This window comes from Temnothorax nylanderi, unplaced genomic scaffold (genome assembly GCF_030848795.1).
Source record: "Temnothorax nylanderi isolate EJ_2023f unplaced genomic scaffold, tnyl_v1.0 TNYL_tig0018_pilon, whole genome shotgun sequence".
Lineage (NCBI taxonomy): Eukaryota > Metazoa > Arthropoda > Insecta > Hymenoptera > Formicidae > Temnothorax > Temnothorax nylanderi.
This window is the reverse complement of record NW_027249080.1, coordinates 114,066-140,103: the sequence shown is the minus strand read 5'-3', so window position 1 is coordinate 140,103 and position 26,038 is coordinate 114,066. Positions and strand designations below refer to the sequence as shown.

The window sequence follows — 26,038 nt, the reverse complement described above, 5'->3', positions numbered from 1 at the left end:
TTTTGTAATTATAAAATATAATTAAATTGTCTCTCGATAATTTTTGACTTGTATCGTAATAACCGATATAATATAATAAAAATTTCAATTTTTTCAAATGTTAGCTAAGCTATGTCATTTGTACATACATTATATATATTTTTTATTTTACACATGAAACCTAGATGGAAAAGGGTGTTCCAATTAATTAATTTTTATTATTATTATTAGAATGTTACGCTCTAAACGTACCATTTGTTTTCTAACTTTTCAATAGATTATAATCGAGAACATAATTCTAAATTTTAAATACAATATAAATTTGATATAAATTTATTAATATTTTATACAAAATTTTGTAATTATAATAAATTTCTTAGTTATATATATTATGCTTATACGAGTGCTTTCTTGCAAGAAACGTACATATATACAATGTTAACTATCCAATATTAATTTTTGTAGTCTCAAAAATTTCCACAGTCAATAGTCAATTATGTAACATGGTATCTATGTGTGTTCTTGCTGAATGTTCCGTAACAAGCATATTTTGTTCTTTAATTGTTGGTTTCTCATAGGAAATTATCTCGGAAGGCTATGAGACAGAGTCGACGACCGTGGACGTGATGTGTTATCCATTGGAAACATTCGTGGATCTGGTGTGTTACTCGTTGAAGGTATTCGTGGACCTGACGTGTTACCCATTGGAAACACTCGTGGACGTAACGTGTTACCCATTGGAAATATTCGTGGACGTGGCTACGTAGTTCAAGATGCACATTTTGTGACGCTAATGGGCGGGTTTCACTTAAAACCCAGGCGTGTCCACTCTTAGGTTTCTTTGTGATAGTATGCACGAGTGATTGTCAATCTGCAATTCGATAAACCATCATTCGTCTGCTATTGCGTATGCACATTGCTCCTACTGTAATGGATTGAAATGCGATACAATATTAGTATGTACATACATATGAGAATAGTAAGAATATAAAAGAGAATGTAAAAAAAAGTGTGATACTATTTATAGTATCAAGTAATTATCAATTATATGAAATTAGTAAATATTAATGACACAAAGTGTAAAAACGATTTAATTAAAATTACATTTTCATTTTAAGGAAATAAGACTTATACATTAGCAGTGTCTTCAAATCTCTTGTGAATTAATTAAAACAACACGTTATTAACAATAATAATATTAATAATAATTATGTAATAAGATGCGCACACAAAAAATATATGAAAGAGATATGAGACGTCAGAAAAATTATTATAATTGCTATCGAATAAAATAAACTGATTATTCGTAATATGGATAACTTTGGTGATTTTATTAAGTTCTTTGGTCTCACAGATTTGAGGAAAACTATTAATAAATAATATGAGGAAGATAATAAGGTTCCTTTTGCTCTATAGTTAAATAAATCCATATTATATACATAAATTGCTTATACTGCAAAATGAGTACGTTGAAACCCTTGTCCCAGACTCTGTAATATTTGTTGGACCTCGTTTTCATTTCGATGATGAAAGATGTAAGCATCAAATTTTGTTGCCACGTTACAATTTGTTTCTCTGAAAATGATAATAGATGACATAAGTAAGTTATGCGCATATGACTTAAAAACATATCTATGCTAACATTAATTTGATAGAACTCACCCTGCGATGAATGCGAAATAATCTGGGATATTGATAGTACGTCCACATGATGATATTTCCATATAACTTTGTTTGCATATTGTCTAAAAAAAAAAATAAGAATATTGTTTAGTTTAATGCATATATATTACGTATATTTCCTAAATTATCTTGAATTTAATAATTGAAATAGAAGCTATTTGTAACTTCCGATAATTCTTTTAAATCTGTGATTAAGCTCTATTAATTTACCTGATCGTCTACTTCTCGAGTTACTACAATTCCAATTTCTAAGCATTCAAATCGCACAGGCACTTGTTTTACTTCTCCGGATTTCAATAAATGCCAAATTGCTTTCTCAATCTGCTTAACGTCTCCCTCTGCGCCGACATGCACAGAGCCGCAGTATTTCACGAAGAATCCGCTGCCTAATGTTTTACTCCCTGATTTAGATATCTGAGTTTTTTTAGTGGCTCCTCCCACTTGGTCTAATCGTGATATTTGTATCAAGGACTTCATGCTCTCGATACCAGAATTTTTTATAAGATGCACTATTGGTTCATAAAGCTCACAGGATTTTTTGGTATAATGCTGAAAATACACAGCAATCGTATATCTGTTATATAAATTTTTTTTTATAATATATTTTTATTAGTCGTTATTTGCTAGATTACCTTAATGATATGTAGCATTATCGGTTGTCCACGAGCCTTCTTCATAATTTTACGTAGTTTTCCCTTACTATCGCCATTGATGACATTCTCGTTTATCTCGTCCAGTACATCTCCGATCTCGACTTTATTCTGATTTACATGTAGCATGTAAATAACAATTAAGCATTTACAATTTTAAAAAGTTAAATAGTTAGATACTCAGAGAGATCTTTTTCTTACATCTTCAGCAGCTACCGATTTCTCGTTGACATTCACAATTAATGCCTTGTCGCCGGTGAAACTGCAATAGCAGCGAATAAGATTCACGAGGCTCCTTCTTTCTTATCACAACAATCACTTACCATACAGAGATGCCTAAACTTTTGCAAGGTACCAGCTCCAATGCTGCACATTTCGGCATTTGCCAGGTGTCGTCTAAGAAAGCTGCATTTCTTAAATTCAGTTTAAAGTTAAATTTACTGCACTGCAATAGCACAGACAGTAGTATCTCTCGTAGAATATCATCTCCCAAAATGCTTTTCAAGTTGTAAAACTCGGCAGCTAAAGTTGGTATTCTGTTCTAAATGGACCAATTTCCATAACCAATTAACAAATGTGCACAATGGACGTGGATTAAGTGCATTTGGCGTAACGTCTCACCAATATTTCTACCGGCATGTGAAGGCATCTTCGCACGAGGCATGCTCTTATCAGGAGACGCAGTCGCCCGGCAGGTGTACGCACCTTAGCATTTTGCTTCACTTGCTCGACTACCAAGAGGAACGTACTGTAACCGCTAGAAACATCACATTGACGTTAAATAGCAGGCAATACATGAAATCGTAGATATTGAAGAAGGAATAAGAAAGTCGCTTCACCTGTAATTCTTCTCGGCGACATACTCTAACCAGTGCCATGCATAAGGTACCTTAAAGTATCCAACACTATCGAGTGGAGGCAGTAAATCCTTTTGGAAGCAATTTTCCAAGCACTTGCAAAAGTGGCACAGATCTTCATTTTCATCAGTGATTTCCTTAGCATGTTCTATCAGCTTCCGAGTCCATCCTGAAAAGATATCATAAGATTATTCCACAAGCTCAGGTACATTACTTTTTATAGACAGGGTAAAAAAATTTATCAATATGATTAACGAGAAAGCAACGATGACGAAGAAATATGTGTTTCTGAAAATGTTGGCAAAGAAAGACATATTATTTGTTTTTTGGAAAATATATATGAAGATATGACTTTTTTGATATTATCGACACATGATAATCATTCTTGTTATTATTTACAATATCCTTATAAATACATTATATTGATAAGACTAATGTTTTTAATCAATTTAAAAATTCAACATTTTTCACTCAGCACACAACTTCAACATTTTTCATTTATATCCTATTAAAACACTAATATTGGTCATGTCAAAAGTTACTCAATATTTTTTTCCAAAACGAAAAGTGAATAAATTACTAAAACAATGACTGAAAATTGATGACGTACACCCGGATAATTTTGAAAAGAAAACTCGTGTATACGAAAGAAAATAAAGTCATAAAGCCCCTTGGCGTGCGTTTAACGGTCCGCCTAACCTGACCCGTTCGATGGCAGGATTACCTTTCAGCTCCTTGATGAGAGGATCCGAGACCGACATGGCACATTCTCCGCAGAATATTGGTGTTAAATTGATCGCGGCGTCTCCATAGTACGTCCTCCCGGGGAAATCGCGGTTTATTGCCGCGACACACACGTCAGCCGAGCCTCGTCAACGGGAACACCTGCATCTGCCTGCATCGTTGTCACTGTTGTCCAGCTGTTGTCAGTGCTGGCGACACATTTAACGGGAATGGTGGTAGTAAAGTCGCGCAACTGGATCGCGTTCGCTGGAAATCAAATGTCGCTTTAGTATACATATAGCTACACGTTACACTTGAGAAGATACTATATATATTATTAAAAACCGATTATTTCTTTATAATTCACGTCACAGAAAGAGATATATATATATATATTATTTCAGGATAAATTTCTTTTTATAATTTTACATACAAAGTGCATTTGGTGTCGTATTATACGTGTTTTCAATGTGTATTTATTTAATATTAATATTAATTAAATATACATATAATATTTTTATATTTTTCAATAATATGGTATCAATTTTAGATTTAATAATTATTAATAATTAAATATTTAATCCTTCATTAATCAATTATAAGTAATTAATATTCAATATTAATTTAATATTTTATAATATATATATATTATATAATAAAATAGATTTTATTACTTTGTACGAGTAACTGATAAATTATTAATATTTTAATTTAATAATTGTATTTTTATCATTGCTCGTGTATATGAGCAAAATTTGAATTGATAATATAATTAATATTCCCAAAAAACGCTCACGCACTCTCGAACGAATGACGTGTTGTGGATATCCGTACTGCTGTCGTGACAACTGTCTAAATACATAAAAATATAATGTAACACCTATTCTTATTATTAATCATTATAGCCAGGCCTTATAATAAGAAATATAACGAATGGCTTAAATAAAAAATAATATCCCGAAAAATTAATATATATATTTATCATCTGTGACACAATTTATGTATATCTCTTCTATCTTCCGTTCCAGACAACGCGCGCGTTAAGAGACGTGTCTCGAGATCGTGCAATAAGAGTTGTACAATATAACATATTTTATAATTTCACTCGCAGGCAAATAAGAGCAACGGTGTATCTTTGAGTTTCTACATCGAGGCACATAGTCAAAGGTTGCGCTGATAACGACGTCGTTGCTGTCCCCTAATCACGTAAGGAGATTTATATTAGCATCAGTATCGTCACGACCGTCGGCCGCGCGCGCGGCTGGTTCATTATCTGACCTCGCCTGCACTTAATCCCTCGCTTCCGCCGTAGATTTCGCGTACCGTCGTGCATCTCAAGCGAAAACCGGACGATATTTCGTCATGGCGGCATCGCTCCCCGACGTCGATAGCGTTAAGGCGAAGGCGTTGCGGGCCTTCGCCGAGAATTTCGGCGGACAAGCCGCCGCCGTTTGCGCGTACGCGCCGGGACGCGTTAATCTCATCGGCGAGCACACCGACTACAACGAGGGCTTCGTACTGCCGATGGTAAAAATCTCCTCTGCATCGTGCACGCAAAAGATTTACGCTTTGCTCGCCCTCGAAAATCGCCAGTATTTGTTATCTTGCTCTAAACGTGAAAAACTTATAAAAAGCCCAACGCGAAATAAATTCCCCCCCCCCCCTCCGAGTAAGTTATCTTTATTTTTTTCTTTATTCTTTTTCTGTTCTCTCCTTCCTCTCGAAGTACTATAAATATACTTGATGAAATGAGAAAAAACCGCACGTAGCGTAAGTAGATTTAAATACAATCCGAAATTGATCTTAATTCATGGGAAGCGTAATTAATTATGCATGGATTGTAATTAATTATTATTATCATCATCACGGAGTTACAGCTTGCGCCAATGGGCCACGTGACATCGTCGCGTTTTTTTAGCGCGCTGAACTGTCGATTACATAACTAAAGAATGCAAATAAGATTTGTAAGTCAATTCAATTGCCTGCACTACTCTGGTGCGCTTTAAAGATTAATTGCTACACTTTGACCGATAAGAGATATCCAACATATCTCCTGCTAAAATATGTATGTGTATATATATAATATGTGTGGTGTGTGTGTGTGTATGCATTAAATTTTTACAATAAAATAGCTTTATATAAGAATTAATCTTTACCGTGCAGATTAACGTTCAAGTGATCGAATTTGCTATTATTTGTTAAATTTACCGCTTTGGGATGCTTTAAATATGCTACTAAAATAATAACACAGATCAATGCTGTAATAAAATAATATTGGCATTCGTAACACGATGGTATGGACGTTATCGATTATCCGCGATTATGAAAGCTGTCATTGCATTCTTTCTTATTAATTGAAAAAGTTTTTCTCAGAGTTCTTCTTTTTTATCCTATTTGATAACGAATATACTTGTGGCTTCATAGATCCGTATTATTTGCATTTAATAGAAAAACCGCAGCTATTATTTTTATAATTGATATTTATATGTATAATATACAAGTTATCAAATGCAGAACGGTTTAACCAGACTTCACCGCCGTTTAACGGCAATAAAACAACGACTTGTCGTTAATGAAACAATTAATAATTTCGGAATAATTATCAGGCGCTACCGATGGTCACGGTGATAGCCGGGAGGTCTCACGGTGGTGAAAAAACCAGAGTTCTTTCCTTGAACGACGTAGTCGGCGCTACAAACGAATTCGAATTTGAAGCTGGAAGTCGAGCTGATATTAAACCAGGAGAACCAAAATGGGCGAACTATATAAAAGGATGCATCGCCAATTTTATTTGTAAGTTACTTGACTTCAATTATCACGATTCTTCACATAATTTATTCAGAAGCTCGAAATTAAAGGAGCAGAAGCTCAATTAAATCCACGGTTAAAAAACGTTTACCAAGAAAGTTGAGTCAAAATCCTGCACGATCACGATAATCCTGGAATACAACGCAACTGACTAATATACATTTTATACAGGTGACGTACCCGCGTTTAATGCCGTAATTGTATCGACTGTGCCAGCAGGCGCCGGACTTAGTAGTTCTGCGGCTCTAGAAGTAGCGACGTACACCTTCTTGGAGACCTTGAGCGGGAAAAAACCGGGGAAACCAGAGCAGAAGGTAACTACGATCTTTCAGCGATCATAATTTTTTCTAACAGTATAATACAATATAATGTGACATTATGTAATATATATGTAATTTCTTAAAGAACTAATAATTGCTGATAACTATCATTTTAAACCGAGTAGCACATCCATAATGATATAGCGAAATTTATAAATGAAATCTCTGTTCATCGTGCGCATCTAAGATTTGAATAGATTCTTTGTAAAAATCTTTTGAAGGCTAAGAAACTCTTTTCTGTATCCTGATATATCCATCCATTCATCTTTTCATTCATCCATGTATCACAACTGAATTACTCATATATCTTATACAATTTTTAATTAATCCCAAATAAAAAACATTAATTAATCAATCAAAAATGTATTATACATGGGTGTATTTACATATTATACATAGGCTTTAGCATGTCAAAAAGCGGAGCATGACTTTGCTGGAGTGCCGTGCGGTATAATGGACCAGTTTATCTCAGCGATGGGCAAGGAAGGCTGCGCGCTTTTGCTCGACTGTCGCGATCTTGTCACTAAGCAAATACCCATGCTGCACATAGATAACTACGTTTTTCTCATAACGAATTCGAACGCACCGCACAAACTGAGCTCAAGCGCCTATTGCGAGCGTAGAGATTGTTGTTACGAAGCCGCGAAAATGTTGGGCAAGAAGAGTTTGAGAGATGCAAATATGAATGATATCCTAGGTAATGATAGAAGATTTTATGTATAGTATATATACATATATCCTTTAATTTCATAATATTCTTCACCTGAATTTTATTTTATTAATTAGATTGCCACTCTTCGTTTCTCTATACATGACAGACTAACATGTTTTTAGCCTTAACATCGCGAAATGCGTCCGATCGCATTGTGAAAAGAGCTCGTCACGTGGTCACGGAAATTCAACGAGCTCTGAACGCTGCGGTGGCGCTTGAGAAAGGCGACTTTCAGCAATTCGGACGATTGATGAATGAAAGTCACGATTCATTGCGCGACGATTACGAGGTCTCGTCCAAGGAGCTTGATTCACTGGTCTCGGCGGCCAGGGAGGTAGACGGCGTGTTAGGAAGCCGCTTGACAGGCGCAGGCTTCGGTGGTTGCACCGTAACTTTATTGAGAAAGGACGCGGTGGATAAGGCAATTCAACATATGAAAGCAAAGTTAATATCCTTTCCGTCTGTATTAAGTTAAGCTTTGCTCCGTTTTATATAAATGCTATTAAAATATTTTCACTTATAGATATTCCGGCACACCTGCATTCTACATAGCGACTCCGTCCGGAGGTGCTCGAGAAATCAGCGTCAACTAGTATTAATATTAATTTCTCAAATATACATGTACATATTTTACAGTGTGATATTTCATACAGTATCATTAACAATTGTACGATACTTTGAAATACATAATTTTTCAAGATGTACATATCTTAAATTGTTTGCTCGTGTTTATCGAATGCACATTTTTTCGTGGCACGAGCGTGGAATTCTGATATATTTACAGTGAATTAAGTTATTTACAATGCATGTAAAACTGTCACTATTTGTGTGCGTTTATTTTAATATACGATGAGAGATGGTCTGTTATTAGTGTTACAAACAAAAAATGATTTTTAAACCGTAAAATTTGTAGTCGTTGCTTATTATTGATTAGAGTTATCAAGAAATAAAAATAGAGTATGCAAACCAGTATTGAATACGCTAACCTAATTGTGACTATATATATATTTACTGTAAAATGAATGCATGGGCGGAGCGTGACTGCCAGTTAAGACCTTCGTGAGGGTCAAGATTAAAATCAAGGTAAAAGTCATCGAGATTAAAATTATCCAAGCTACGCTCGTTAAAATGATTAATTACGAAAAAATTCAATTTAATTTTCTGTACTTTCTAATTTTTTTATATATACATATACAGAATTATTACATTTTCTGTATTGTGCTACTAATAATGCAGACCACTCTGTGTACTTATCTAATTCGAAGAGAGTAAATTCGAAATGTACATTCTTATCGGAGTATATATAGACTTCCGCCTTTCATAAGTACAAAAATATTATACTGTGTATAGCGTACATTTACAAGATGCATGCTAAATTGATAGCTTGTGCTCATAAATATATACGTACATATATACAAAATATTTAATTGGCTAAATTTGAAAGTAGCGTTTTGCTTCACAGTAATACTGTGCCTTTAACGAAAACGCCACGGTACTTTCACTATAATACTGATGCTTACTAAGGAGGGAAAAATATTGTCCAAAATTATCCCCATCTCTATCAATTATATATTTAATATCGATTGAGAGTCTCGGTTGAGTTCGTGTATTCTAAAATAAAAACGTGATACTTAGAAGATATATTTTATACATAGAGAGAAGGAGAGCCACTATAAAAATCGACTTACCTTTAAGATGGTCGTTGAGTTCGAGTTCGCTGGAGCTGCACGTGAGCCCCGATGGTTTCACACCTTTAAAGATCTCGATAACGCTCGGTTTCAAGTTATGAAAGATTAATGGTTGGCCCCGTTTAGTAAAATCCTCTATCAAAGTCTTGATAACCTGAAGAAAGGTAAGTCGGTTAGAGGTACGATACGTTTAATTAATGTGACGAGACTTTATTTCTCTCCCATGATATTTACTCACCCTTGCAGCGGTGAAATCGGCCGCCTGGATATGCGTAGAATCTATTACGACGGGCACGGCGGTACCCTCTCGTAATCCCTGCTTGCTAATGACGGCTCGTACGTATTCAACGCTTGGAAACACCAGACTTCGATCCGGAGTTATGACAAGATATTCACAACCGCTAATACTCTGTGAAAAAAAAGCAATACGCTAATGTACATTTTCTAAATTACAACTCTATTGCAAAAGATGACCTTGAATTTTTTCGGCTATCTTTTAATTAACATTCTCAATTTCGATTGCATGTTTACGATTATGCTACTTAAAAACTTAGCTATGCTTACCGTAGCTTTATGAACTCGTAACGTCGGTCTGGCCGAGGCATAAAGTAGGAACAAAAGATTTACACCGATGCCGATCACGATGCCCAGTTCGAGTCGTATGAAAAGACAACACAGGAACGTGGTTATGGCCGGTATGAGATCAATTTCTGAAAATGACAGTGCATATTAGTTTGTAACGTAATAAGAGTTAATTAAGATAACTTCAACCAAATTTTGATTAACTTATCAATTAGTATTTCGTTAATGTGGGTAGAATTATTAATTTTTTGTTGTTTAACATAACGGGGAAAAAAGACTGAATTATAAACGACAAACACAAAAATTTTACTTTATGTAATTTTGCCTGTTGAATTAATTCAAATTTATTGGAGAAGTTAATTATTCATTAATAACTGAATGCGATCAGATAATAAATGTGAGTAAAGCAATGCAAAAAAAGTAGTAATTAATAAAGATCCAGAAATTAATACGTGAGCTATATATAATGACCTAATAAAAATAATTAACAAAAAACGCCACAAACATTTTGATCCACTTTGAATTCTCTTTGAAAGAATCTTTATGATTCCCTTCTACAATTATAATATATGTATATATATATTTATTAATCTATAACTGTTTATAAATTCTAAATATTCTAATTAGCTCTTTTTTTATATTAAGCAAGAGAAGGCGTACTTTTGCTTCGCCACATTGGCTTCACCACCTGGAACTCCACCATAAAGACAACTGCGGCAATGATGACGGCCGCCAGGGCGGCCTTGGGTATATAATACAGATAAGGTGTGAGGAATTGCAACGATATAAGTACTAATAATCCAGTGTAGACTCCACCGAGCGTCGTCTTCACTCCAGACGAATGGTTGACCGCGCCTCGGCTGAGACCACCGCTCACAGGCATTGATGATACAAACGATGAAATCACGTTGCACACACCCAACGCCAACATTTCCTGAGTCGCGTCTATCGACTTACCCTCAGCTGTAGATACAACGTCGATTATTTGAAGACAGAAAATACATTTATTTTAGACATCAATTTGCCGCTTTAAATAAAAAATTATTCGAAATAAGAAAGGATTTACTGATCTTAAAATAATCTTGATTTTCACATATATATCGTCAAGTTTAAGCACTCACAGAATACTTTGGCGATGGAGATGGTTTCTAGCAAGCTTAGCATGGGGACGACTAGACAGCCAGTGCCCAAAGCGGAAATCATGTCGATGAAAGTATAGGTCTCGTTCCCAACCTGAGCTTCAAAAGGTGGCAAACGAAATTCTGGTAGTCCTTGCTTTACGTGGCCTGTTAAAATGACGGGCGATTCTCCCAGATGCTTCTCGAGGACCCAACACATCACCGCGCAGACAATCACAATGATAATGTTTCTGGCAGTGGAGATCAGCCAGAACGACATCGTGATAACTTGATGAAGCCGCGACGGTACTTTAGTATTTTTCGGCACTATCGGCAAGTCTTTCATCTTCTAAATAAATAAAAAAATATTCTGCTTATATTCTTTAATCTCTCTTATCTTATATTTTTATTAAGTAAAAATATTATAGCCGTAATGAAGAATATAATCGAGGGAAATATATGTTTAAATACCGAAACAACAGGTAAGCTAAGTTATTATCTATATATATACTGAAATGCAGTAATGTTTTAGTTACCCGGAGAAGTAGAAGAACGATTATGCAGACAACTCCCAAAGCGGTATCCCAACGTCTCGTCTCGCCGATATGCTCGAAGATGCTTTGCCAGACCTGCACGAACTTGGTGCCGGAAACTTTGAGCCCAAGAATATCTTTTACCTGGCTGGTGGCGATGATAATCGACGCCGCCGATGTGAAACCAACGGATACTGGCCCCGATATAAAATCCAGTAAGAATCCTAATATCGTCGGAAGAATAAAAAATAATTTAACGAATCATATATTAAACATGTATCATAAATAACAATATAAAAAATAAAAGTGTACATATATGTCAAATATATTATGTTTAAAATATATTGAATAGAAAATAATATATAAAAATTAAATAAAAATCGTGTAAAATAAAGACTGTTAATTTTTGGATCCATAAATGTGATAATTCGCAAATGACATAAATTTCATTTTTTAAATCTTTATAATGTTACCTAATTGCAAAATGCCCATCAATAAGGAGACGCAGCCTGAGACGAAACACAGCAATACGGCGAAGTCGGGTCCTAGATGAGCCTTTTGTAAAGTTTCTCTCGTTAAAATCGCGGCGATTGCGGTCGGCCCGACAGGTACATCTTTCCAAGAGCCGAAAATTGTATACACGAAACAGGCCATGAAAGACGAGTAGAGTCCATACTGTCCAAACAAAATATTTTTTTATATTAATATTAATGATATTGACATTTTATAAAAATCGCATGCTCAAATTAGTTGCATAAATCATATTTTCTTATAAAACTGTAGAACTTCTTTTTGAAATATTTTTCTAAAATGTGAAACAACAGAAACAGAGAAATATTTGAGATAAAGCAATAAAATAGTCCATCCACCCAGTACATAACCAGTCCAATATGTGGTCAGTTTTCTGTATACAAACAAGCACCAGATTCAGTGGTCTCTCTCACTGTTTGTATATTTTAGATATCTCAAAATCGTGTATTGTGACGTCCTCCTGAAAAAATAGACCAAAAAACGAAGAGAAAAAAAGACCAACGTAACGACCAATTTTCATGCTAGGCGCCGGTTTCTCAAATATGCTTATTCATGATTATTGCATGATATTCAAGGTTGATGAGCTCCTAAATTCGCGGATATTTTCCAGTGTGTGTAATCCAGATATTTATAATATTTCATTATCATAATTAATAATAACCTTTTACATTGCAGTCAAGACATTATTCTTGAGTGGTACAAGGGGACCCTGAAGTGACGGCAATTATCAATATTTACCCAGACAGGACCATGTCCAAAATCGGGAGATAAGACATCTTTTAGACATCTTTTTCGTAAGACGTCTAAAAGAAGTCCTGCTTTTGGACATGTGTGCTGTCTGGGCAGTTCGACCGACTTTCTTCGAATTGGCTTTACAGAATGTATATATTAGCTTACGTGTACAACAATCGAAAGTGGCCCGCACCTCGGACTAGATCAAAGAACAGCGTTGCATCATTGAAGGCTTGAAGCTAAAATTAAAAAGCCTAATAAGAAAGATGACAAGGACAGGTATATCGCGTATCACGTATGATATCTGACTGAGATGTCTCGTTAGATGAAGACAGATATAGGCCGGTAACATAGGAAACGGTCAATAAATTATTGACATTTTTAATTCCGCTTAGATGAGGGCGCTTCGTCGGAGACGTCGGAGTCAGCCGTCACTTCAGGAGCCATTATTTTGTATATATACTTTAAATATATATGTGCTTACCTGTAACGGTAATCCCGCGACGTTGGCGTATGCTATGGCTTGCGGAATTACGGTGAGGCCTACGGTGATACCAGCTACCAGATCGCTCACCACGTATTCTTTCCGGTAATTCGGCAACCACGTTAGAATCGGTATTCGCTTGAATACCAGCTTCTTCCTGCAAGACCTTCTGACCCTTCGGTAGAGCCAGCTTCTTCCGGAGGTACATAGACCGCTCTTGCCAGAATCTTGTGGTACTAAAAATTACGGTAAAAATATGTACAAAACACGCTCTAAATAACAGTTGTATTATTTAGCAAGAATATATTCACAAAGAAATATATAAGTCAAAATTTTTTCCCATGCGAATTAAAAAATTTTAGTCGTGTCTTTTGGTACATTTATTCCGTACAATATGATATTTCAGTCAAAATTACAATAGTTACTCGAATATTATGTGTAGCTCAAATATTTTTAAGCTGAAACGAAACTTTATTGAGTTCTCGTGACTTTCGAAAAATGTGATATGGACGTGAGAGATATATTTGCGCATGACGAGTCGACATTTAAAAATCGCTCAGGAATAAGTGATAAATCAAGAAATGTCACACGCCATAAAAAGAAGCGATTCCATTACAGAGCGTAATAACACTTCCATTTCGTATCAAATTTTATATACTATCATTACGTTGACGCATTAACGATAATATATATATTTTTTTGTACTCATCAGTGTCGCTTCGTAAAATTATTCGTGTTCTTAATTTTAGCGGAAGAAGAGGCGAGTACCTAAGTCGAATATACAGGATGCCAAGACAAATTACTCTTTACACATCATGCTGGTGGGCCTCAAATCGTTTGTCTTGCGCGTAAGCAATTTGAGTTTATTTGGTAATGTGACAATTTATGTTGACCTTTTCAAATACCGTCTTTAGAAAATAACGCTTGAAGTGCACGACGTCGAAAAATTTAACGAATGACATATTCTTATTTCAGATTTGACATAAAACCGAAATTTTCATGATGGGGATGGATGAATTGCTGTGAAGACTTATCGCACAAAGAAGTTTGTATATACGAGAAAAAAAAACAGTAATATAGGTATGTGGTTTACATTTTATTATTTTCAACGGAGCTCGTTATAATTGCAAAACAATAATTGGAATGAACACAATTAACTCGATTTTAATCAGAATACGAAACGAAACATGTTTAATTCGCGTTGCATTTTCGAGCATCGTGTAACGCACGAAGTTCAAGAATACTAATTCTGTCTGTGTTTATATAATATTGTTATTAATTGCGGCAGTTTTCGCGAATCTCATATTTCTAACATGAGAAAGAATTAAATTTTACGGTCGATTATCTTTTATACGATACTACTCCGCGACTTACGTAAGCGTAGCAATTTATCGGCACGGTTCTTATTGATTTTTAATTAATCAGTATCAGAAAGTATCCCACAAAGCGTAAATGCTGTAGCAGCGGTAAACCCTAATCAAACGCGAATGAGACAGCGCGAACCTACATAAAGAGCATCAGTGCGTTACGTCATTATAATAATTAATTAACGCCCTTCATGATCAAAATTAGAATCGGACGACAGATTGCGTCTGTGCGCAACTCAATTGCAGCTCGTTGTATATTCGATGAGACTGGATCTCATTATCTACACGTAGATTCTATTATCATTAACCGAAGCGTGGTAATGACAGAATCAAATTTTGTAGCGTATTCGATTTTTGCGCATTTAAATTCATTGATCTATTATTATTATTATTATCTTCTTCGTTATTATGAATAATACTGCCAGAAAATGAACGCGCTGTTTTGCATTTCGCACCTTCGACTGCCAACGAATAACATCAGTATCGGTGAGTTTTTCTGCGGTTTGAATATCATCTCGAACGATCGCACGGACGAGCTATTTGTAAGGTAAATACGTGGATAGTGATCTATAATAGGTAATAATGACTTATTTAGAACGCGTTATGCTCGCGGCTGAGATGTCGTAGACGCAAAATGTTTTTGTGCATCGATCGAAATGAGCTTTGAAAAGAGTTGATGTAACAGCGGCCGATTGTTGCACTTGCAGAGCTACACTCTGCATTATGAATGTAAAGCACTCAAACAGTTATTGTGTTTCAAAACATTTATCTTTTTGCGCATTAATCAACGTGCTGACATCGAGACAACGTGCAAACAGCGTACGAGTAGGTACTTGAACAAATTCTTAAACAGAGCTGTATTCTCTATCTTCTGTATTTAGTAGTCTTGTTATTATAATCATTTGGTTGAATATTTCAATCGCAAGTGTATTTGTCGAACTGCAATTGTTCGCGGCTTCGGTTTCTCTGCTGGGAGGAAAATTTGTAGCACTCCCGTGATTTATAATCATCTATATATTTCTGTTAATTCCTGTACAAATATGTTGATGGATGTCATATTTATTTAAGAAAAAAATTATTTGCGAAAGAGTCGCCGCGTTATATGCGTGCATAAGTGCACATGCGCGACGCGAATGAAGGCAGCGTGCCTTGAAACAATTTTTCGATTGCAAATGTTGTAAAACGCTAGGAAAAAAAAAACGACTGTTCAAGCGTGAAAGTGAAGGTCGGCATACGGTGCGCGGATTATTTTTGCAAATTTTTGTTCGATGTTTCCGCGCCGTCCCGCATCTCCGCCGCGCGCGACGCGGTATCGCGCGCGTTGAATCACACGCCAATTATTTTCTCACCCGCTTTAGCAGGCACATCGAACACCGGCAATATTCTCGCGCGAATCATCGGCGAATTCGCGGGACTCGCGATTTGCTTTCGCGGAAAACGTGCCGTTGGGTAAAAATTCCTCGGTTATACAATTATACGATGAAAGCGAGCCTGCGGATACGTGTTGTAGAACTTTTCGGAATGGACTCCGATCGGAATTGTAGTTATTTCCCAGAATTCTATTGTATTTTCTAGAGAAAATGGAATAATTCCATTCTGATTCCATCCCGAATAGTTTCGTAATATGTACCATGATCCATGATCGAAACTTCATACTGCGCGTCTCTCAGCTTTTCTGAGCGAAAATATGGAGAGACTCCTATTTCAGCTCGACATCTCTCAACGTGGAATTTTGCTTTTAATATTCCTCCAAGTAACATTCTTTCAGAAAATCACCAGAAAATTTGTATTTTAAAGTCGATTTTTTTCCTACGCTCGGTTACATTCCAATTAAGATGCAATAACACGAAATGGGTCGTGACTCACCCTCGAGATTGACAATCTTCGCGTCTTTGGTGATGGCGTGAGCGCTGCTTGGATGACCGTTCAGCGTATTCGGCTCGTTGTTGTTGCTGCGAAGAACGTCGTCGAGCGCGTTGCTGCTGAAGCCGGTCAGCGTGACCTCCCTGCGATTTTCCATGTCGTGCTCCTCGTTGACGTTGTACTTGGACATGATACGCGTCCACCCAGGGATCGGCGAGATAGGCGAATTGCGCGCAATTCGGGCGGAACGCCCGTGAACCGATATATAAACGCAAACCGATGTCGAGCCTCCTCCTCACGTGGACTCCATCCCGTCGGGAGCTCGTTCGCACAGCGACCCTGAAGTCGGAAAATGAGAGGACTGTTTTATATCGCGCGTAACGATCCCGTTAATTTTTCACCTGTCACCTTATCCTCAGATCTTAGATCGCGTTCGCTGATAATCCTCGTCGATAATTAATCGTTTCATGTATTTTTAATCTTACGTACATCAGGTACCCTCTCTAACGTTGTTCTCTCGGGCGATTTATCCGAACGGCAGGATCTCTCCTCGCTATTGCGAGACGCGAAGCTTTTGGCGAGCAGGAATCGGGACCAGTGTATCGCGTAATTCATTTACGATTATCTAATTTCACATAATTAACTCATTCTGAGTTTTTTTAAATTAATTATATTTTACTAAATTTAATTTTAATTATTCAATAAATCTAATTAATTAAACTTTATTTTTCTAATAAATATTTACAGATATAATTATGTTCTTTTGCTTTACGCTTATTGCGTTTCGGCAAACAGTGAATAAATATGATAATAAAGCGTTTGATCGCTTCTTTCAACAATGTAATGGAATGATTAGAAAATCAGAAATTGGGAAATGCAGGAAATTATTTGTTGTTGAAATTCTTAGTGGTGCAGAAAATGAAAGATACCGATCTGAAAATGCACCGTGTTCCCTTCTCTATCGAGTGAATGGACATTCGTGTTACTTTTGCAATTGTTTAAACGTAGATTTCTCGGATATATGGCAAAAAAGTGGCGAATGACAAATGGCGAATGCGGCAATATAATTAACGGAATTTCGCAAATTGCTTTGCGAAAACTCATAAAATAACAGGGTTTGCTCTAATGACGAATACGTGCGGCGCGAGTTAAGAAACAATTGACGTTAAAAAGAACGTCGTTGCAAGTAGGACAATCATTGGAGCACATTTACAAAAATCTACTAAATAATTATATAGTTCAGATTAATTGATTTTTGTGGATCTATAATACAATTGAATGAATATATTCAATAAATTAAGTACGCGGTACATGTCTAAGTTTAAAATGAAAATAAAGAAGAAATATCGGAAAGAAACGTTACAAAAATTCACAACGTTGTTTAGCAATGCGCTGCTTTCAATGATATTGCCGTTTCTCAGCAATCATCGGATGAGATAATCGGCATGTACATTGAAAACATTACAAATAGTCTGTAATTGAGCAACGTGTATTCGTGTTTTGTATTGACGACGCGATTATACGTATAAAGCTTATCGTCACGCTCAGTTCATTCTGGATAACTGTAAAACACACGTGGCTATGCGTGGCACACGTATTTATCGTTTATAAAAAAATAAGCTTCACTGAAAGTTGCAATTATCGAAATCAATGGCCGGTAGACGCTAATTGTCTGCGAATGTGCCTACGATTTTATTATAAGCATCCGCCTGCAAACGTGATTTTAATTACAGTTGACAGAATAACGTTCTAAGACTTTATCTCCTCGATAATGTTACGGTCGCTCGTATATCCAAAATGAACAAATGTTATCGCGCGCGGAGGAACGAACGAATTAAATCTGTTTCGCGACTCGAGCCGCTTGTTCGAGCTTGTTACGAGGCGGAAGCGCTGCGGTATCGGAAACTAGTGTTTGATGTTACAATAACAAGTCAAAAAGCGAGCGCGTTTGGAAAATCATTCGAATTACGCGTATAATATAATTTAATATCATCCGGTGCGCGGTTTCACGTATTACGGAAAGCAATAACGTAATGTTTCTCGGAATCCGGGATACAATATCACGTCTGTCAAGAAAACTCGTATGTGGAGTGGAATCTTAGAGACTTAGCGAGACGTTTACGTAATCAATTTCGTACTAAAAAAGTACTCCGATTAGCCATGCCTTCGTTGAATCGAATAAACACCGTTCTCATTATTGACTATCTGTCATATTAGATAATGCGATATTATGTAAAATGATATCAACCACGATCAGTGGATGTCTTATAAAAAAAAAGGCAAAAACGTGTGCAACTGTTGCTAATTTGTTTGCAGCGGTTTTAACAATGTGACACGTAAAACAGTACAAAGATACAGCGATAAATGAAATAATTAAAAATAAAAGATAATCTTTGCATTTCCGCAGAACAGATCTCTCGGTAAGATACATCTCAGTTGGCATCAGAATGACATTCTCGCTGCAGCAAAGTTTCTATTGTTAAAAGACACATTTGCGCATAATAGTAATCTCATGTTCATCTATGTAATATATATAAAAAGAAAGTTTTTTTCTGAACCGACGTGAATTAACAGAATGTGTATCAAAATTTTTTTCGTGCAAATATTATTTATATATACACTTAGTTTGCACGCTTATTATAAATAACTATACACGATGAAACGGGTTAAATTCAAATTCGACGAATTTGCATTTAATTACTGTCTACTGACATGTTAATTTGCGCCGTCAATTTCTTGTTCATACTGACATGTTAGTTTGCGACGTCATTCAAATTTTTTTCTTATATTTCTTCTTTCATACCTACTTACGTTTTTTCGCTTATATAATCAACAAATGTTAAATAAATAAATTTGATAAAAATATTTCATTATATTGTCAAACGGTATTTCAAATATTTTGAAGTACGAATTTAAATGCCATTTTCACTAACTTTAAAATTTGTAATTATAAATGCGAAACCTGGAGCATATTTCGTATCCAAAAAAATATGAATGTTGCTCATTTAATCGAGTAATTCCCGGATATTATAATCATGAATATAAAATATTACTATGTTATCATTGGAGATGAAAATTGATTTAATTATCTTGAATCGATCTGTCAGATTATTTTAATTATTATTATCTCAGCTTAATTGGCTACAGTTTATTGATTTATTAGTAATAGAGCTATGGATAAATATAGTTATTAATGCCACGTGAAAGTCTAATGCTGATAATGAAAAAACAATGATTGCCAATACCGTTACTTTATACGATAAAATCGCGTATGTGTACGTACGTGAATGAAAGATAATTATAGGATATTTACTCGTCATCTAATTAGTATATTCTCTTAACGAGTTTAATAATCGTAGATTTTAATATCCTGCGATCATGAAAGTATTTTGAGACATGACAGTGAAAAAATACAAATTAGAAACTTGTATCTCATTTTACTTTAGATTGATTTGTAGTCTTTATGAAGCACTTACAACAGCATAACAAGTTCACTAACGGAGACTAGTTGAGCAATAATAATCAGTATTAGAACTGACAATGAGGTATGAAAATTAATAGATAGAAGATCGATACGCGCGTATCTGCTATTTAGAAATTTATTTGGAAACGTGATAGTTATTATAACTATCTGGGGTAACATATTATAAACTATGTTTAATAACAATTGTTATGCGAATATTCTATTACAAATGTATAATATAATAAACTTGCATCAGTAATTTAATATGTTTTTAAATATGTATTAGAAAAATCTGCACGTTGTTATGCTCTATATTAGTTAAAAATTACGCTTTTAATTTATTTAACTCTTATATTTTTCTTAGAAAATTTTATACTCTTGCAATTTTGAAAAATAGCAGAGTTATGTACTTATGAAACATAAATTGTGCTCAAAGTATAAAAAGAAAAATATATAATGTAAGATATATGATGTAATGATATTTTTATCGTAAATTGTATGAATTACAATAATAATGAATAATTAATTTAAAAGTTGAATCGCTTTTTTTTATATTTCAAATACAATTTTACTGGATTAAGAATATTCTATAACAAATTTTTTAACGCGAAACGTCCGTAGAAAGAACGTAAGTTTTTATTATTAAACTGCTCTTACTTGTCGCGCGAATTAATTGCGATTCATCGCTCAACCGTTCTGCACGTGACGAAAGAATGTTGCGGCGAATAGCCGTCCGTGCTTTTAAATGGATCGTCGATGAATCACTGCCTCGCGTTAGTCGAGGAAATGAGTAGTTCACCTGGGAATCCTTGAACGCCTTTGTGGTAGGCCAGGTAGGCAGACGAGCGTAATTTCGAGTTTAAGCTCGGAAATTCTAGCTATTTCCGACACACTATTCAAAATGCTAAATTATCATCGTTAGTGTCTAATTAACTACAAAACAAGCGACACTTCCCTATTCCAGCTCATGCAATTCTACAATTTCAGATTAACTATAATTTGAGATATCATAAAAAGAGATTATTTGCGTGTAATGTTGTTTTCGACGGAGACCGCAAATTGACTTTTCAGAACCGATTGTAGACAATTATTTCTATTTTTATAAATAAAACAATCATATGGTGTCATATAGACAACTCAGAAGATAAAGATATATGTAGAGATGTGTATGTGTGTGATTTTTTTAGCGAAATAGTCGAAGACATAATTCTTGAGTTACAAGCAAAAGAAGGCCTTTTCGCAAACTAAACTTCAGAGAGTCAAATAGAGTTTCTTTTAACAAAATTCTAATTTGTTACAAAGATACATGACGTTAAAAATTAAAAGGTTTCTGTAAACGATGTCTTTGACATTTTTACTAAGAAAAAATCGATTCCATATTAATCAAATATTCTGTCGTTAAAAAGTAGAAGAAGAAGATCCTATGTATATACATACATATACACATAATATTGGAAGAAATCGGAGACATTCAGGATGATCTTTAAATATTCTAAATTTTCTGAAATGTCTAAAAAATTTAGATCATTTTCCAAACATACTTTAGAAACTTCAAAAATCTGGGACATCTTTGAGAGGAGCCTCTTAGACGACCCAAGTATTTTTAAATATTCTTCAGACGTCTCGTAGATGTGCGTTATTTGAGATATTTTGGAGAGTGATGCATTTAAGAAATATGGTTACAATAGGGGATTAATATATCAAATGCAGATTTTCTGAGCGCGATTGCAGGCACGAGGAAGTGTGTATCGGAGGTTTTTACCTCTGACATCGTCAGACACCGTAACTGAAAAAAATACCGCTTTGGTCAAGGCTCCCGCTCGCAAACGGAGTCGAACTAATAACGACGTTTGGTCGAAACTTCCAAAGGGGAATTCTACGATTTTGATTTTATCTCTTGGAGGAAAATGTATTGCGTGTGAAGAAATCAAATACAATAGTGATTAAACACAATAGACGTTATTTCCGAGTATTTTAAGTAATTCCGTTTGAACTAACCTGAAGTAATTACAATGGTTTCAAATTCCACTCAGAAGAATGTAGAGAGATGTAGACGTAACAGTCGATAAAATTTGTTTTCCATCTTTTATTTCTACGTAAATTAAGAACGTGTATTGATGCTCGCGTTAGTGTCAAAAGCACCCGATGGATACTTCAACCCTTTCTTCGAGGGAAAGAGAAAGACGCGTGTCCAACAGAGATTAAACGCGCGTGCTTTATTTATTTATTTATCAGGCCTCGTCCCTTCGTGCGTGAAACGCCGCGGTACATTCGCGCGGCTCGCTCATTTCACTCGTTCGCAATCACCGCACGCGAGCGAGCGCGTGCGAAAGTTTATATTAGAAGGCCTATAATCCTACATAAAAGGCGGATGATGCTTTCTCTGGCGCGATTTCAGCGATCGATCCTCTCCTGCATAAGTTTTTGCATAAACATAATGACGCGCAGAAGACGTATCGAACGATGCTTCTCTCTCACTCTCTTTGCGCGAGGAAACGGACGCCGCAAAGTGTGCCATCCGACTTTCCGGCGGTATCCGAGCGTTTCCGTTATCAATTGACGCTCCAACGAACCGCGCTAACAGTAACATAAAAGCTGTTAAACGAACTGTTTAAATACCCTCGACTGCGCCCGCTACCGCTTCGCGTTAAACAGTAAATTATTCTCATTTTTTCGTGTTACATTTTACATTGTTTCTAATTCATCCGCTCTGCTAACAATATTGCCCAGAATCGACGCTGGCCTTTCTATCGTCGTACATCGGCGATTTTAGATTCATATTATGTGTCTCATTTTTATATCACCCCTCTGTATCCGATCACGACGAGTACTCACCCCTGTGAGTTGCGTCCGTGATGATATCACGCGCGGTGACGAGGCTCGGCTCCTCGGTTCGGGTTCATCGTCGACTCGGCGGGAGCGCGAGGTCCGGCGCAGCGCATCGTCCGCGACGACGCGCGTGTTTGCTGCTCGTCCGTCGCGGGCCCGCGGCTCTTCTCTCTTGCCGGATTCTCCTCTTCTTCACCTGACCCGCCGCTCTCTCTCTCTCTCTCTCTCTTGCGCGCGCGACTGTGTGCACTGTGCGGGACGGACCCGCCGAAACGGATTCGCGGAGGGACCAGGAGTATCGGACCCCGGGCTGAGAGTCCACGTCCGCGCGTCGCACGAGTCACCGACTCTCTCGAGTAGCGGGTCGTTCGCTCGCTCACCTGCGGCCGCGAACTGTTCCGACAGTTGCGAATTATACTTTTGCGCTAGGCACCGCCGCGTACCCCGGCACCGCACCGGATCGCCACGCGTTCTTGCTGCCCGCGATACCCAAAGCGAACCACCCACGCCTGACCTCTCGTCCAGATGTCGATACCCCCCGCGCGGCTAATGGGTTCTTCCCCTGGACGCGAGCATCTTGACTGTAGATAATTTGCGATGCTAATATGAATACGGCTGGCAGATCGAATATTGATTGCAATTAATATTCGAATTACTCCGACTTGCTTAATAATTCCGACTGGCATAAATATTTATCTGTTAAATAAAAAATATTCCAATCAGTTGGTAATTGAATAATACAGTGGAACCTATTGCGTCATACGTCATGATTCTCGATGTTATTTGAAATAGTCTTACCAGGTTTTTCGAAGTGATTTATTTCAAAGCGGAAAAGTTTATTACATAATATTTTATAAGTATAAGAAAACGAAAATTATAACAAATAATACATATTAGATTTAATAACCTATTTAATAGATACTATATATCAAGTACAGCTAATATATATGAATCGCCCACAAAAAAAAGATAGCGTCTCGTGCCAAGTATACTTTTCGTGAACATTTATAAATATCAAATTGTCTTGAGCAATTAAATAACTTATATATAATAGTTTTGGAAATTTTAACTTTTATTTTTAAAATACGCTATATTTTAAAATATCGTACACTATAGAAAATCCTGTATATTTCTTATTCTACGTTTTATACGTTTATTACATATTTTTAATTATAAATAATTTTACGCGATATTTTTTTATACTCAAGAGCTTGAAATTAAAAAATGGGTTCTTATATGAATCGCAAAGTCATCTCTAATGGAACAGAAGCACATTGTCACGCGCGATGCGAAAGAGACATCTCCGAGACAAAAGAGCGAGAAACGTACAATCAATAGACATAATACACATAATAAACTCCACGCAAAGAATATTTATCAGCGGATCTGTAATTATTGCAGTACGTATATTTACACAAACGATCACGATGCCCGCCAGGTATCATCGCGTACCGCGAATTCGTGCGTTATGATGATTGATTTGTATTATAATAATCGCTTGCACTGCTGGCCGTGATACATCCGATATCTCATTATGTGATATTGCATTCGCACGTGTTACGTAGAACAGTTTCACGCCATAATCGAGCGTGAAAAAAATGAAAAAAGTTTGCAGGCGGAAAATATAAAATCGTCAGGAGCTTACACAATTAAAGCGATTTGAAGTATCGTTGCGAAAAATTGTATTCATGTAAAATTTCTTTTTCATCGATACGGATAATTGAAAATATAAAGCCCGGCAAAAGAACTTAGCGAGTACGGTACATTAATTATACTGAGAATTCATAACGTCATGCATTTTACACGCGTAATCAATGTCCGCGCTGGAGTGTGGCGATCCTGAAATCGAAAACTACTCAGTAGAAATCCACTCGAATAAAAAATATAGTAATCAGTGAAACGCGATGCAGCGATAAAATCGCGTGGCGTGCGTTTGCATGTTAATAAATAATACGTATTCCGTGCGTAATATTTTATCGATCCGACTTATCTCATAAAACGGTAAATATGTTTACGAAATTTGGCACGTATCCCTAAATCGTGAAATAGTAGGGAAAGGGTCGCGATAAAGTTAAATTATTATAAGTGACAATTATTATTTAATGGTGTCAATTTGTTAATGACGATATTTAGAATTATCACGTGCTGCGTGATAGAAACATATTAATTGTAGATCTATTTTTCATAATGTAGAAATATACAGATAACGTGTAATAACAGAATAAATATAGTTTCTAAATCTATTTCATAATTTAATGTAAAATTAAAATTTTCTTATATATAAAGTTTATACATAATTAGCTCTCTATATAACATTTTGATATTATTTAACGTGCGGATGGGTTTCTCATTTGCAAACTAAGTATTTGATGTAAGATGAGAAATACTATAAATACTGAGTTACATTTTTATTTTATTTTTAGACCCTTTTGTTTCTTCAATAACAGAAATACAAATTGCGCTTATTACACGAACAAGATTGTTTTGCTTTTCTGATAATAAAAAATTTTAAGAACGTCTACCACTTTCGTGGAAACTTGGAACCGAATGCGAGCGTATAACGAAATTTTGACCATTCCACTGGAATGTGGTGATAATCACTGTTTACAAACGGCGACATTATATAATTTGGTGCTCGGCATGCAATAATGTTGGCGATAAGGAGCGCGTGGAACCTTCCTCCAGCAGTGACCAGAGATTTTTACAGTCTGCGCTGCGCTTGCTATCTCGCGATTGCTTCCGTTCTCTTACATCACCATGTACACGCACACCTATATACAATACGCTCACATACTCTCGCACATCGCATACGGAACATAATTATCGTAATCTAATCCAATAAGAAATTTATTCTGAGTGCATATGTGAACGCGAAATTTATTTTTTTACGGGCATTTAATTGACCAAAATTAATCTATCTCTATAGATATCACATATATGTATACAAACAAATAGATATTTAAGGAAGCTATTCTCATCTCGAAAGTATGCAGTAAAGAACATTGGCAATACTTCTTAAAAAAAAAAATGTTCTACGTCGCTAAAGTTTTTGTTTATTGTGTTTGAACATTTCGGAATTAATTAGTGGACTGATAATGTCCAGCAGATAATAATAT

At 35.9% G+C, this 26,038-nt stretch overlaps 3 protein-coding genes and 1 long non-coding RNA gene across 4 annotated transcripts; 2 read left to right on the top strand and 2 right to left on the bottom strand.

Moving 5' to 3' along the window:
* Positions 1–1,289: 1,289 nt before the first annotated feature.
* LOC139768771 (uncharacterized) lies at positions 1,290–4,147 on the bottom strand. Its single transcript, XM_071699301.1, has 9 exons — positions 3,894–4,147; positions 3,152–3,338; positions 2,934–3,069; positions 2,636–2,853; positions 2,514–2,574; positions 2,295–2,423; positions 1,873–2,211; positions 1,642–1,724; positions 1,290–1,554 (listed from the first exon to the last, which is right to left on the bottom strand). The coding sequence occupies exons 1-9, from the start codon at positions 3,928–3,930 to the stop codon at positions 1,428–1,430; spliced, it is 1,317 nt and encodes a 438-aa protein (XP_071555402.1). The 5' UTR covers positions 3,931–4,147; the 3' UTR covers positions 1,290–1,427.
* Positions 4,148–5,114: 967 nt separating this feature from the next.
* LOC139768772 (galactokinase) lies at positions 5,115–8,436 on the top strand. Its single transcript, XM_071699302.1, has 6 exons — positions 5,115–5,419; positions 6,499–6,685; positions 6,872–7,014; positions 7,420–7,717; positions 7,855–8,176; positions 8,256–8,436. The coding sequence occupies exons 1-6, from the start codon at positions 5,255–5,257 to the stop codon at positions 8,323–8,325; spliced, it is 1,185 nt and encodes a 394-aa protein (XP_071555403.1). The 5' UTR covers positions 5,115–5,254; the 3' UTR covers positions 8,326–8,436.
* Positions 8,178–23,410, bottom strand: LOC139768770 (sodium-independent sulfate anion transporter). Its single transcript, XM_071699300.1, has 11 exons — positions 22,929–23,410; positions 16,634–16,969; positions 13,401–13,636; positions 12,127–12,328; positions 11,657–11,877; positions 11,124–11,469; positions 10,663–10,965; positions 9,985–10,130; positions 9,659–9,829; positions 9,421–9,574; positions 8,178–9,343 (listed from the first exon to the last, which is right to left on the bottom strand). The coding sequence occupies exons 2-11, from the start codon at positions 16,818–16,820 to the stop codon at positions 9,306–9,308; spliced, it is 2,004 nt and encodes a 667-aa protein (XP_071555401.1). The 5' UTR covers positions 16,821–16,969; positions 22,929–23,410; the 3' UTR covers positions 8,178–9,305.
* On the top strand, positions 9,771–12,047 carry LOC139768773 (uncharacterized). The gene is made up of 3 exons (XR_011717430.1): positions 9,771–9,855; positions 9,990–10,115; positions 10,648–12,047. It is a non-coding gene; the product is annotated as an uncharacterized lncRNA (long non-coding RNA).
* Positions 23,411–26,038: the final 2,628 nt, after the last annotated feature.

Coding starts and splice junctions, on each gene's coding strand:
- LOC139768770 (XM_071699300.1), bottom strand. CDS start 16,820: ATGTCCAAGTACAACGTCAACGAGGAGCACGACATGGAAAATCGCAGG. Junction 12,329..13,400: donor TCGCGGGATTACCGTTACAG/GTAAGCACATAT, acceptor TTGTTTGGACAG/TATGGACTCTACTCGTCTTT. Junction 9,830..9,984: donor TACGAGTTCATAAAGCTACG/GTAAGCATAGCT, acceptor TTTTTTTCACAG/AGTATTAGCGGTTGTGAATA.
- LOC139768772 (XM_071699302.1), top strand. CDS start 5,255: ATGGCGGCATCGCTCCCCGACGTCGATAGCGTTAAGGCGAAGGCGTTG. Junction 6,686..6,871: donor ATGCATCGCCAATTTTATTT/GTAAGTTACTTG, acceptor CATTTTATACAG/GTGACGTACCCGCGTTTAAT. Junction 8,177..8,255: donor ATTCAACATATGAAAGCAAA/GTTAATATCCTT, acceptor TTTCACTTATAG/ATATTCCGGCACACCTGCAT.
- LOC139768771 (XM_071699301.1), bottom strand. CDS start 3,930: ATGTCGGTCTCGGATCCTCTCATCAAGGAGCTGAAAG. Junction 2,854..2,933: donor ACATGCCGGTAGAAATATTG/GTGAGACGTTAC, acceptor TGGTCCATTTAG/AACAGAATACCAACTTTAGC. Junction 1,725..1,872: donor CTCGAGAAGTAGACGATCAG/GTAAATTAATAG, acceptor TTTTTTTTTTAG/ACAATATGCAAACAAAGTTA.